This window comes from Arachis hypogaea, chromosome 15, assembly GCF_003086295.3.
Source record: "Arachis hypogaea cultivar Tifrunner chromosome 15, arahy.Tifrunner.gnm2.J5K5, whole genome shotgun sequence".
NCBI lineage: Eukaryota > Viridiplantae > Streptophyta > Magnoliopsida > Fabales > Fabaceae > Arachis > Arachis hypogaea.
The window spans coordinates 15,255,910-15,268,024 of NC_092050.1; the positions used below are offsets into that span (position 1 = coordinate 15,255,910).

The 12,115-nt window shown below is 31.9% G+C and overlaps 2 protein-coding genes across 2 annotated transcripts; one reads left to right on the top strand and one right to left on the bottom strand.

The window, feature by feature from the left end:
- Positions 1-283: 283 nt before the first annotated feature.
- On the top strand, positions 284-1,492 carry LOC112747977 (delta(3,5)-Delta(2,4)-dienoyl-CoA isomerase, peroxisomal-like). The gene is made up of 2 exons (XM_029292899.1): positions 284-1,121; positions 1,437-1,492. The coding sequence occupies exons 1-2, from the start codon at positions 284-286 to the stop codon at positions 1,490-1,492; spliced, it is 894 nt and encodes a 297-aa protein (XP_029148732.1).
- A 6,633-nt stretch (positions 1,493-8,125) lies between these two features.
- LOC112747979 (uncharacterized) lies at positions 8,126-9,913 on the bottom strand. Its single transcript, XM_025796189.1, has one exon. It carries the CDS (start codon positions 9,911-9,913, stop codon positions 8,126-8,128), a length of 1,788 nt encoding a protein of 595 aa, XP_025651974.1.
- Between the last annotated feature and the right edge of the window lie 2,202 nt (positions 9,914-12,115).

The following is a 12,115-nucleotide window of genomic DNA, read 5'->3' on the forward strand; positions in this document are numbered from 1 at the left end:
ACCACCCCTCTTTCCCTTTTCAATCTCAAATTCCACCACCACCCTCTTCACCTAACCACCACCCCTCTTTCTCTTTCTAACACACTCTCACTATTACTTCCCACTCAGTCCCTACCACTGCTCTAATGGCTCCTTGCCACACCCTCCTCTCTTTCATCCTCACAATCACAGCAACACTTGCTGCCGCTTCGCTGGAGAAGAAGAGCACCTCGGCAGAGAGAGTTTCAACGACCGTGACCTCGGCCCTGTTTCTCCCAACTGGAAAGGAAAATTAGGGAAATTAATGGCGGAGGAGAAATACAAAACCCTAGAGGTAGTAGAGAAGAACCCGAAATCAGGGGTGTTCCACCTTTACTTGAATCGTCCGAGACAACGCAACGCTCTGACACATGATTTCTTCATTGAGTTCCCCAAAGCCCTGTATGCCCTGGACCACAACCGTGACGTCAACGTCATCGTGTTATCCGGCGCCGGTGATCACTTCTGCTCCGGCATCGACATTTCCCAGTTAAAATCTATCACGCAGTCCTACCACGATGCCGGGGAGAGTCTCCGTCGGCAGATCCTGGCGATGCGAGATTCCGTCACGACGTTGGAGCAGTGCCGGAAGCCAGTGATTGCTAGTATCCATGGCGCTTACATCGGTGGTGCAATTGACATCGTGACAGCCTATGACTTAAGATATTGCACGGAGGACGCGTTCTTTTCGGTGAAGGAGGTTGATTTGGTCCTGGCTGCTGATCTCGGCACTCTACAGAGACTGCCATTAATTGTTGGCTACGGTAACGCCATGGAGTTGGCCTTGACAGCTCGCCGGTTTTCCAATTCCGAGGCTAAGCAGTTGGGCCTCGTTTCTCGCGCTTTCCCTTCCAAAGATGACCTCGATCAAGCTGGCAGCTGCGTCGCTGGAAGGGACTTCCCCGCCGCCTTGTGCAACCGAAAGATTATTGGGGCTCGCTACTTCTCCACCGGCTACGAGGCCACAAACGGCAAGATGAATGACACCCTTGAGTACCGTTCTCCTAGGGACTCCGATGGCCATGGCACCCACACCGCTTATATCGAGATTGAGAGAGAGAGAGGAGGGGGAGGAGTCGATAGTGGTAGTGGTGGAGAGAGGGGTAGTTTAGTGATTTTATTTAATTTTTTAGGGTTTGGATAATTCTGCTTGTAAAAATTATTTTTCATGGGTACAAATGGTAATTTCTTTTTTCTATGGGTAAATATGTCAGCGTTTTCAACTTTCGTGGGTACAAATGGTAGTTTCCTCTAACCAAATATCATGTTAAAACTTGTATAAAATAGCGTTGTTTTAATTTTGGCGTTCAAATAACCCAAAAACGATGTCAGTCTACTTACTTTAAGATAAAAAATTTCAATAATTTAAATTTTTTTTTGCTATTTAAATGTTAAAACAAAAAAATATCATTTTATAGAATTCAACGTAATATCTAGTCATTTATGTCAGCGTTCTGTTAATGTTTGTGCGTGAAAAATTATTCCAATAATTACATTCATAAAATTTAAAAATTAAATAGATATAATTAAAATTTTAAAAATTAAATTAAAACTTACATAATTACGTATTAAAGGATCAAATTGAATATTATTTTAATATTTAATTTTTAAAGAATGTATAAAGTATACAATATCACGTGTGTTAAGTGTTAACTTTTTTTTTTTTCGGAGAAATGTGAAATTAACATTCAAAATATATATATGCAAAACGTTGGCAATAAAATAATTGCCGTAATGAGACAATGGATAAGAGATAAAGAGTAATGCTAAGTTATGTTTTTATGTAGAGTTAATATTTAAAGTAATTTTTGAATTTGTAGTCGAATTTTAATGTTGTTTTTAAATTTAAAATTATTTTAAATTTGTCCTTGAATTTAACAATGATCTTTTTTTGAAATACTTTTCGATAACGAAATGATGTGTGGTCGGATGAAGATCACGCTAGAAACTACGTTAAATTGATAAAACATCGTTGTTTCATTTTTTACGCTCAAATAGAACATAAACGATATCGTTAAGGATATTTTGAGGGGTTAAAACCCTTCAAAATACCCTAAAAAAATGTCGTTTATGTTCTTTTTTTGTGCCAAAAATAAAATGGCGACATTTTACCAATGTAAAGTAGTTTTTAGCGTGGTCTCTGTCCAACCACGTCATTATTCCATCATAGAAAAATATCTCAGGAATGATTGTTGTTAAGTTCAAAGATAAATTTAAAAGAAAAGGACAAATAGGTTACTGACTTTTTGTCCCGCGGACATTTTCGTCCCTAACCTTCACAAAATTTAGACGGATCAGTCCCTCCGTCCAAATGCCTCTGTCAGGGATTGATCAGTCCAAATGTCTTTGTCAGGGACTGATCCGTCCAAATTTTGTGAAGGTCAGAGACTTAAAAGTATTTTTCAATAGTCAGGACAAAAATGTCCACGGAATAAAAAGTCAGGGACTTATTTATCCTTTTCTCTAAATTTAAAACAATTTTAAATTCAGGAACATCATTAAAACTTAACTGTAAATTCAAATACCACTTTGAATATTAATTCTTTTATGTAATCGCGCATTACGCTTGGTTGTTGCTGATTTATTTTGTTTCATTGACTTTCATCTAGATATACGACAATGGACGAATCATCGATTAGTATTATACTTTAGGTTAATTATCAAATTAGTTTCTAAAAAAAGAATTATTTTTAAATTTATTTTTAAAAATTTTATCACTTAAATTAATCTTTTAAAAATTATAAATTAATTATTTTTATCCTTTCATAACTCAATTAATAGTTTTCGTTAATAATTGATGATATAAAACGTTAATTGACAATATATATAATATATAATATATTTAATTAGACACTGAATAAATATATTTATAAAAATGTATCATTTTATTTTATTTTTTTAATTGTATAAACCCTAATTCTAATATAACTTAATGACACTAAATTGATAAATTTTTATAAATATATTTATTTAACATCTAATTGAATATACTAGTTAGGTGTCATATATATATATATAATGTGAGTTAATATTTTATATCATTAAATATATTTATAAAAATTTATCATTTTATTTTATTTTTTTAATTGTATAAAACCCTAATCTTAATATAATTTAATGACACTAAATTGATAAATTTTTATAAATATATTTATTTAATATCTAATTGAATATACTAGTTAGATGTCATATATATAATGTGAGTTAACGTTTTATATTATCAATTATTGATAAAAATTACTAATTGAATGATTAAAGGATAAAAGTAATTAATTTATAATTTTTAAAAGACTAATTTAATTGCTAAAATCTTTTAAGGATAAATTTAAGAAACGAATCATCTTTTGAAAAATTAATTTGACCATTAATTTATTATAATTTGTATAACCATGGATTACTAATTCAATGTGTTTGATTTGCAAGCCTATTGTTCTCTTTGTGAAGAAAGAAGAGTTAAAAAAAAATGAAAATTGCTTTTCATGGCATCGATTTTAAAGAAATGAAAAGTAAATAAAGGGGTGGATAAGTAGTGAAAAGCGAAAGAATGAATAATGTTATAATTTCATTTATTAATGTTAGAGATACTAAAATTAGTTTTTAAAATTAATTATTAATATAGAATATATATTAAAATATAAAATATATATTAAATATGAATTAAAACAGTATATATATTTTTTGTTTTTAATATTTGTGATTTTTTTTAAAAATATTATTAACATTTAATTATATTTAATTTTATTTTTAATGTTTTTAGTTTGTATTAAAATTATCCTTGGATGTTAATTTTATCTGAAATATTGGAGACAAAATAAAAAATATTTAGAGATAATTTTGAAATAAATAAAAAATGTTAAGGACAAAATTGAATAAGTAGAATACATTAAGGACAAAATTGAATAAAATTAAATATTAAAAATATTTAAAAAAAAGTTACAAATTTTAAGAATAAAAAATATACTATGAATTAATATACACATGATCTATACAAAAATACATAATAACTCATTTTACTTGACTAATTTTAATATATATGAAAGACAATTCACACTTTAAAATAACTAAATAACATATTTACACAATTATAACATTCTAAAAGAGCTAGCATTTCGGTCTTACTTTTAATTTATGTAAACTACGATATCCTATAAAATTTTACATATTTTTATGTAAACGACCATACCCTCTTGCAAATTACGTGCAAATCTTACTAAATCCTAAACCGGAACACTTTATTATGGATCATAACCAACTTACTAAACTGGAAGACCATGCAACGAATTACGTAAAAACTAATGAAGTTAATAAGGGTAGAGCGATTATGAAGAGATGTGTTGTGATAAAAATATGTTATTTTTATAAATTGTCACTTTTTTATAATTATTAGAGACTAATTATTTTAAAATGATAAAAATAACACATAGTCCGAAGCGGTTTAGAGTTTAATAAGATTTGCATGTAATTCTAAATAGTAGGGGTGGCAACATGTACCTTATCTGTGGGTATCCAATTCGACTCCACCCGATTGGGTAGGGTTGTCAACCCGATCCGCAGCGGGTAGGATAGAGTGCGGGTTGGGTTCTCGTGCGGGTCGGGTAGGGTGCGGGTTGAACCTCAACCCTACCCGACCAACCCGCATTCTATATATGTATATATTATATACTTATATAAAAATATATTTTAAATAGATGTTGAACCAAAGACATATCATTAAATATAAAAGATCCTTAGTCACTAAAAAAGATCATTAATTGATAATTTAATACTTATAAAAGTCAGTTATATTTTAAATTATCATGAACTTATATAATAATTTTTCATATTTTTTTATAACCCGCGAGTAGGGTTGGGTACCCGCGGGTTGAGAATAGGTAGGATTAGGGTTGGGATATTCTTAACCCGCGAGTAGGATAGGGTTGGATTTATATAAAAATTTCAATTCGCGGATAGATTAGGGTTGGTTTTAAACCCTATCCTACTCTATCTATTGCCACCCCTATTAAATAGGTACGGTGGTTTATATGAAAATGTATAAAATTTTGTAGAGTGTAGTGGTTTATATAAATTAAGATTAGGATCAAAATGTAAGTTTTTTTAGAATGTTATAATTATATAAATATGTTGCTCTTTAATTATTTTAACCAACTATGTTATGTATATAGTAAAATTAATCACTAAAATTAGCTATTGATATAAAATACATATTAAAATATAAATATATATTAAAAATATATTAAATAACATATTTATTTATATATAAATATATTAATGACTGATATTAGTGGCTGAGTTTAGTATATAAAATAATCTTGAGATAATAATAACATGTATATACAAAGATCTCAGTGAACAGAAGAAAAGAATTATGCAAAGAAACCGAAAAAACAGGTATAGCAAGCAAACAATAAAAAAATGATTTCTAGTTCTTTGGTACTATATATATATATATGTTTCAAACTTAGCTACATATCAAGATTAAAGAAAGATTATTAAAAAATTACTAACTATTCTTGATCTTTATACATTTGTTTTCGTCTACAGTATATAAATAGCATTTTTTTTATTTTAAATGTGTGAATGGTCCCAAATAATATTTTTAATTTCTGCTACGCTTTAATAAAACATGTGGGCATAGCTTAAAGTTAGTGAGAGAAAAGAACTTGCAACAACCAACAACCAACAACACTTCATTCTCTGAAGAAAAGCTTCCAACGGAACTTCAGACTAACCCAACGAATTAACTTCCCTTTCTTATGGGGTTGCACATGGCGGCTGTGATGGCCGCCAAGCTCCACTTGCAACTACTAACCACACACGGCGGAGGACACGCTCTAAGTCCAGCAGTAGTGGCCGCGATTGCATGTCCCCTGGCGCTGAAGCTCTTCCTAAGCTTCAGGATCTTTCGAGAAGAAGCCCTTCACGCAACTACCTTGTTCTTTTTCCGCTTGGGTCAGATTCTCTTCGACACTCACCTTCCATTCGCCAACCGTCCAAGATTGGAGCGTGCCCTCAGGTTATTACTCTCCCAAACGCCAACCACGCCAAACACTCCACCCTCCCACGATGACTCCGATGGTGACACCTTCTACACCCTTTCAATGCTCGCACTTTAGTGTATTTCTTTCTCTCTTTTCTTTCTTCCTTTTGTTTCATTTTCTACCTACTATGGTAATAATATATCAGAGATATCAATGGCTATGTATATACTATATGCACGTACATTCACTACTTAATTATATGGGCTTGGATGATTTTCGATGAATATTGACAACCAAAATATTTGAGTATTTCATCCGTTGTTGCGTATATAATGCCTGGATCTCAGCGTATGAACTAGTATGTTTATTTGGTGGTCATTTAATAATTTGTACTTTGCCTTGGAGGTTTTAATTTGTTGCTACAGGAGTGTGTGAAAACGCTAAAGTCAAATTTAATTGTTGAGAAGATTTTCATTCCAAAATAAAAGCCATATATATTTGGTTTTTGCAATGGAAGTTCTGCTGGCTGGGATTATATATAAGGTGGAAAATGGATCGTGTCAAATTTTTTTAATCGAGGGTATAAAATATAATTTTTAATTTTTTAATGTTTTTTTATTTTTTGTTTTATTTATAAAGTATATAATAATAAATCATACTTTATCCATACAAATAAAAAAAAAAATATCGTTCAATAGATGGCAAGACAAAAAAACATAGTAAGAGGATAAATGTTTGTTTGTGAAATAATGTGAGAGCATTCACGTGAATTCAAACTCCCCAGGTCAGAACACAGTTGCAGGCTTGTAGTTTTGCTCCTTTTTTATCTAGAAAAAAAATCAAGTGTTCTATTGGTAGAAAATTTTACAACCAAGCGTTTAATATATTTTCTTTCACAATATAATATTCGTAAGTAGATTCACATTATATGGGTGCTTATGATGTAATGCAAGACATGCGCAAAAAATAAGTTCTAAGTTCTAACCAAGGTTCTCAAAACCGAATTGGTCATCGAACCGCTCTAACTACTAATTTATTAGTTTATAGATTTAATTGGTTTGATTATGGTTGAACTGAAAAAATCATTTTATAATAAAATAATAAATAAAATATAAATAAACACATAAAAATATAATTATAGTTTAATGTAAATTTTAAAATATCATTTAATTTAAAAGTACTACATAAATCAGAATGTTATAATCTCATCCAAATACAAATTCAAAAGTCAAAAAACAAAACAACCAATCAAACATAACATAGCAATATCAAAATGATCCAAGTTTGTCATCAATCATCAAAATCTTCCATAACTTACAGCAGATTTGAGTCATTTATATCATTACCTTCATTTCCACTATTTGGACCAGAAAAAGCAAGTGGTGTATCATAAAATGTACTACTACTACCACCACCACCACCTTGATCTAAATTAGCATCAATCTCATCTAACAAAATATAACACATTATCAATAAATTAAAGATCAAAGCTATTGTAATCTATTGTCTGATCAATAAACTATAATACTCACCAAGCAAGTCTTCAATATTACTTGGAAGATCAGGCTCTTTTTCAACAACCTCTTCCGTCACCCAAAAATCAACCATATCAATACTTTCAATATCGATTGGATCATATTGCAACTTTTGCTTTCTTTTTTTTCTTTCCTTCCTAACAAATTAAATACAATATATGATAAGCCTAGTATATTAACTATACAAAATCTAATGATATGAAATGAAAGGATGAAATATATATTACCTGGATTTAAGACGCAAATTATATGTAACACATACACAATATCACTTAGCCTATCATGCTCCAATCTATTCCTTCTTGTTGTATGAATTTGATCAAAAAGACTCCAATTCCTTTCACACCCTGAAGAAGCAGATGCTTGGCTAAGAATGCGAACTGCCATGTTTTGTAAACATGGAGCAGAACTACCAAATAACCTCCACCATTCATTTACAAGTTACAATCCCATATCTCAAGTATTAATTATCAAATTAAGGAAACCAAAACATAAAATAAGTAAATAACTAAAGCTTATTATCAAACAGATATTATTACTAGGTTGAAGTCTTTTTGTAGTTGGAACAGCTTCAGGCCTATCAAAGCTTTCCTTTTAATCTCTATATAAGTGTATTTCTTTCATTACCTCAACTGAATCTAAATTATTAACCTTGCAATGCAATGTAACAAGATCAAGTAAAGCTCGCATGACATCAGGTGCTTCTCTATAATTTTCAGAAAAAAAGCAAGCAGGATTCAAGAAATAAGCTGCTGCGTGAAGACTTTTTTTCAAGTGTTTGTCCCATCTTGAGTTGATAATCTCTGCGTAAGGTTGATATGCAATCTTCCTTTGCTTGAACATTTCTTTGATTCCATTTTCTGACCTCAGCATACCTTCATAAACAATCCCCAATGATGATTTATCATCGGCATCTACCAACATCAGCAATTTAATCAACGGACTCACAATTTGGCATGCAGTAAAATAATCATCCCAAAATTTATTGTCTAGGATAATTGTACTCACAGCTCTACCATTAGCACTCCTTCCTAATTTGTGTCCGCTAAAGTGTGTATCAACAACCAATGATTGTAAATCCGATTTGCGCTCAAAGATACTCATCAATGTGAGGAAGACAGTGGCAAAACGAGTTGCACCTGGACGAACAATCTCCCTCCAATCAGTTCTTTGTCTTAGCCAGGACAAGAACACCGTATGATTATACACAAACACAGTAATCTTCAAAGCACGTGTTGCAAGGTTAGAAATATGTGGCATGCTGCTTATATCTTTTAGAATAAGATTCAAGCAATGAGCAGCACAAGGTGACCAGTGAATATTTTCAAATTTCTTATTAATAAGCCCACCAGCAGCAACATAATTCGCGACATTATCTGTCACTACATGAACAATATTATCAGGTCCAATCCATTCAATCACCTCTGAAAACAAGTCACACAAGCTTGAATCATTTTTAACCATACTTAAGGCATCTACAGATTTCACAAAGCACAACCCTTTCGAACAATAAACCAAAAAATTAATCAACGTTCTTTGCCTTTGATCTGTCCAACCATCAGCCATGAGAGTACATCCAGTTTCTTTCCAAGCAGACCTATAGCTATCAACAATCATTTGACACTCTTTTTTGAGATCGGCTAATAAGTTAACCCTTAATGTATCATAAGAAGGACCTTTATAACCAGGTCCAATGCCAGCAACACTATCCAACATATCTTGAAAAAAGGGTGACATAACCGCATTGAAAGGAATCCTACAATCCAAAAGCCATCTAGCCACTCGCTTATCAACTTCATGAAGTGCCTCTTTGTTTTGAAACACGCTTTTCAGACTTGGTTGACTTCCCGGAGTTGTTCTTGGTGCAAACATATGAGGAATAATGGTTTTTGCTTTCTTTTTTGGATCGCTTCCAATAACCTCCTTAGTTGGTAACTGACTCGGAGTTTGTTGTTCTTCTTGCGCTATTGCTTCATCAATTGCATCCTCACACTCATCAGTACCCTCTTCGTTGAAACTTACTTTCCTTTTACTAGTTTTACTTTTCTGAATCTCTTTCAATAAACCTTCCATTTGTTTTTCTACATCATACGGGACCTTAGAACACTTCTTAATGTCTCCACCTATCTTCGCCAAATACTTTTTCATTCTATTAATTCTCCCTCCCCCAAAAGTACTCAAACAAAATAAGCATTGGTAATGCGATTTTCCATTTATATTTTGTAAAGCAACGTATCTCCAAGCAGGATCAGTTTTCCCCTGAACATTAGAAGTTTGTGACTGACTTTCGTTAGTCACGGGAGGAAGAGAACATTCATTCGAAGCAGAATTATTTTTCGCATTATTATTCCTAGGTAGCTCTTGGTTGATACTTTCATCCATACCTAAACATTACCAGCAATCCAACCCAATAATCTCAACTCTCAAGTTCACAACAAACAACATCCAAAATTATTCACAATTATTCACAATTATTCAACAAACAACAAAATCTAGTTCAGTAAGCAAAGCAAAATCAAAGAGCTACTCAATCAAAGAGTTCACAGTTTAGCAGTTCATCATGTCACAAAATCCAGTTCAGTTTAGCAGGATCAGTTCACAGTTTTAGATTTGATCATGTCACAAAATCAAAGAGCTACTCAATGAACAGAGTTCACAGTATCAGAGTTCACAGAATCAGAGTTCATCATGCAACAGTTATTCAATGATTTAATCAAACAATCATAAGTTCATAACTAAAAAAAAGTTACCTGGAACTTTGAAAGCTCGAAGGCACCTTCAAGGCTTCAACAGAACATGCAATACAGCAATAGGGAGAGTGGGACTTGGGAGATAGCGACGCCGAGTGAACTGACCAGTGGTGGAGCACCTTCAAGGGAGGTCACTGGTCGAAGGAAGTGACTGCGCGACAGAGGTGACTGCGCGACGGAGGTCACTGGTCGAAGGAGGTGACTGCGCGACGGAGGTGACAACTCGACGGAGGTGACCGCTCGACGGAGGTGACTACGCGACGCCGGCGACGGAGGTGACTGCTCGACACCGAACCTGTCTGGCCGTGTGAGACTGCGATGGCGTTCTCAGAACCTTGCTCGATGAGAATTGTGAAGGGCTAGAGGCAATTAGGGATTCAGAACATTGATTTAGGGTTTCATTCGTTGAAACAGCAGCGTTTTACCGCCCAACCCAAAAACCGATCGGATTATGGTTCGATTCGACCGACCGGTTATCGACCGGTTCACCGATTCAACTTCAATTTTCATATTTTACGATTTTAATGATTGTCCGAACCGTCTTTGTGACCGGTTCACGATTCGATCGACCGGTTCGACCGATTCTACTGGCCGGTCCGAACCAGTTTTCAGAACATTGGTTCTAACAATTACTTGGCTATTAGAATACATAAGAAAAGGAAATATGAGAAGACACGCCAAACACGAAGATGAATTAACCGTAGTCCATATATACATAGAGTAATAATATTAAACTACTAAATCAAAAATATTAGATTGTTAGTTTCAAGTGCACTGGGATTATCGGTATTCCAGTTGTTTTAACCGTTGATCTGAATTATAAAAAATATATATAATATATATTAATTGAAATTAACAGTTAAAACAATTGGAACATCAATATTCCCCGATATACTTAAAATATTTTCGATAATATTAACTAATATAAATTAAAATGACTGAATCTTAAATCTTTTTCCAAACATCAAGCCACAGCCCACATGAAAATAAACAAAAAAAAAATGATAGTACAACTTCATATTTGGTATAGTATTAGGCAGTTCAAAACATGTTCGGAATTAATGAATTTTTTAATTTTATATTTATAAATAAGGATGAAAATAGATCATCAGGTCAGACAAAATTTTACTTTTAATCAACTAAATTTGTAATATATTTAATTGAAATATGACTTTCAGTCTATTATAGTCAATTTTTAAATACTAATTCTGATTTGTTATTGAGTTTAGTCTAATTATTTTTCAAAAATAAAAAATTGCATTGATACTTAGTAAATAAGTACAAAACAGTTTCAATAGGATAACCAAGGATAAAGATGAAATTTTAACCAATGATTAACAAAGCAAGAAAGAAAAAGTTGAAGATAAACTAAGATAAAGATGTCTTAAAATTGTTCTTCATTCAAGGTTTCAACTTCTTTTCGTATCTCATTTGGAATTAGTTTGGTATTCTAGCAAAAGATTCGATGATTTCATAATGTTTGGATTATTAAATGGTCTCATAATAAAATATATTTTTTAAGTTTTTTAATAATTATTAAATAATTTTTATTTAATTTTAATTATAAATTAATTTTTTATATATTATTTAATTATAAAATCTATTTTTTATTTATAAATTATTATTTTATTATTTATCTATCATAATAAAAAATAAAACAATAACGAATTAGATCTTTCATTAATCGTAATAATTATCGATTAAAATTTTATCTTTGATCCCTTACATCCGTATAGGGTTGTAAAATCGTATTTTTTTTTATAAAATTAATCGATTGGAATTTAGGTTTCCATAGAACAATCGATTGAATGTTGGACGATAGTATGGTTTTTTC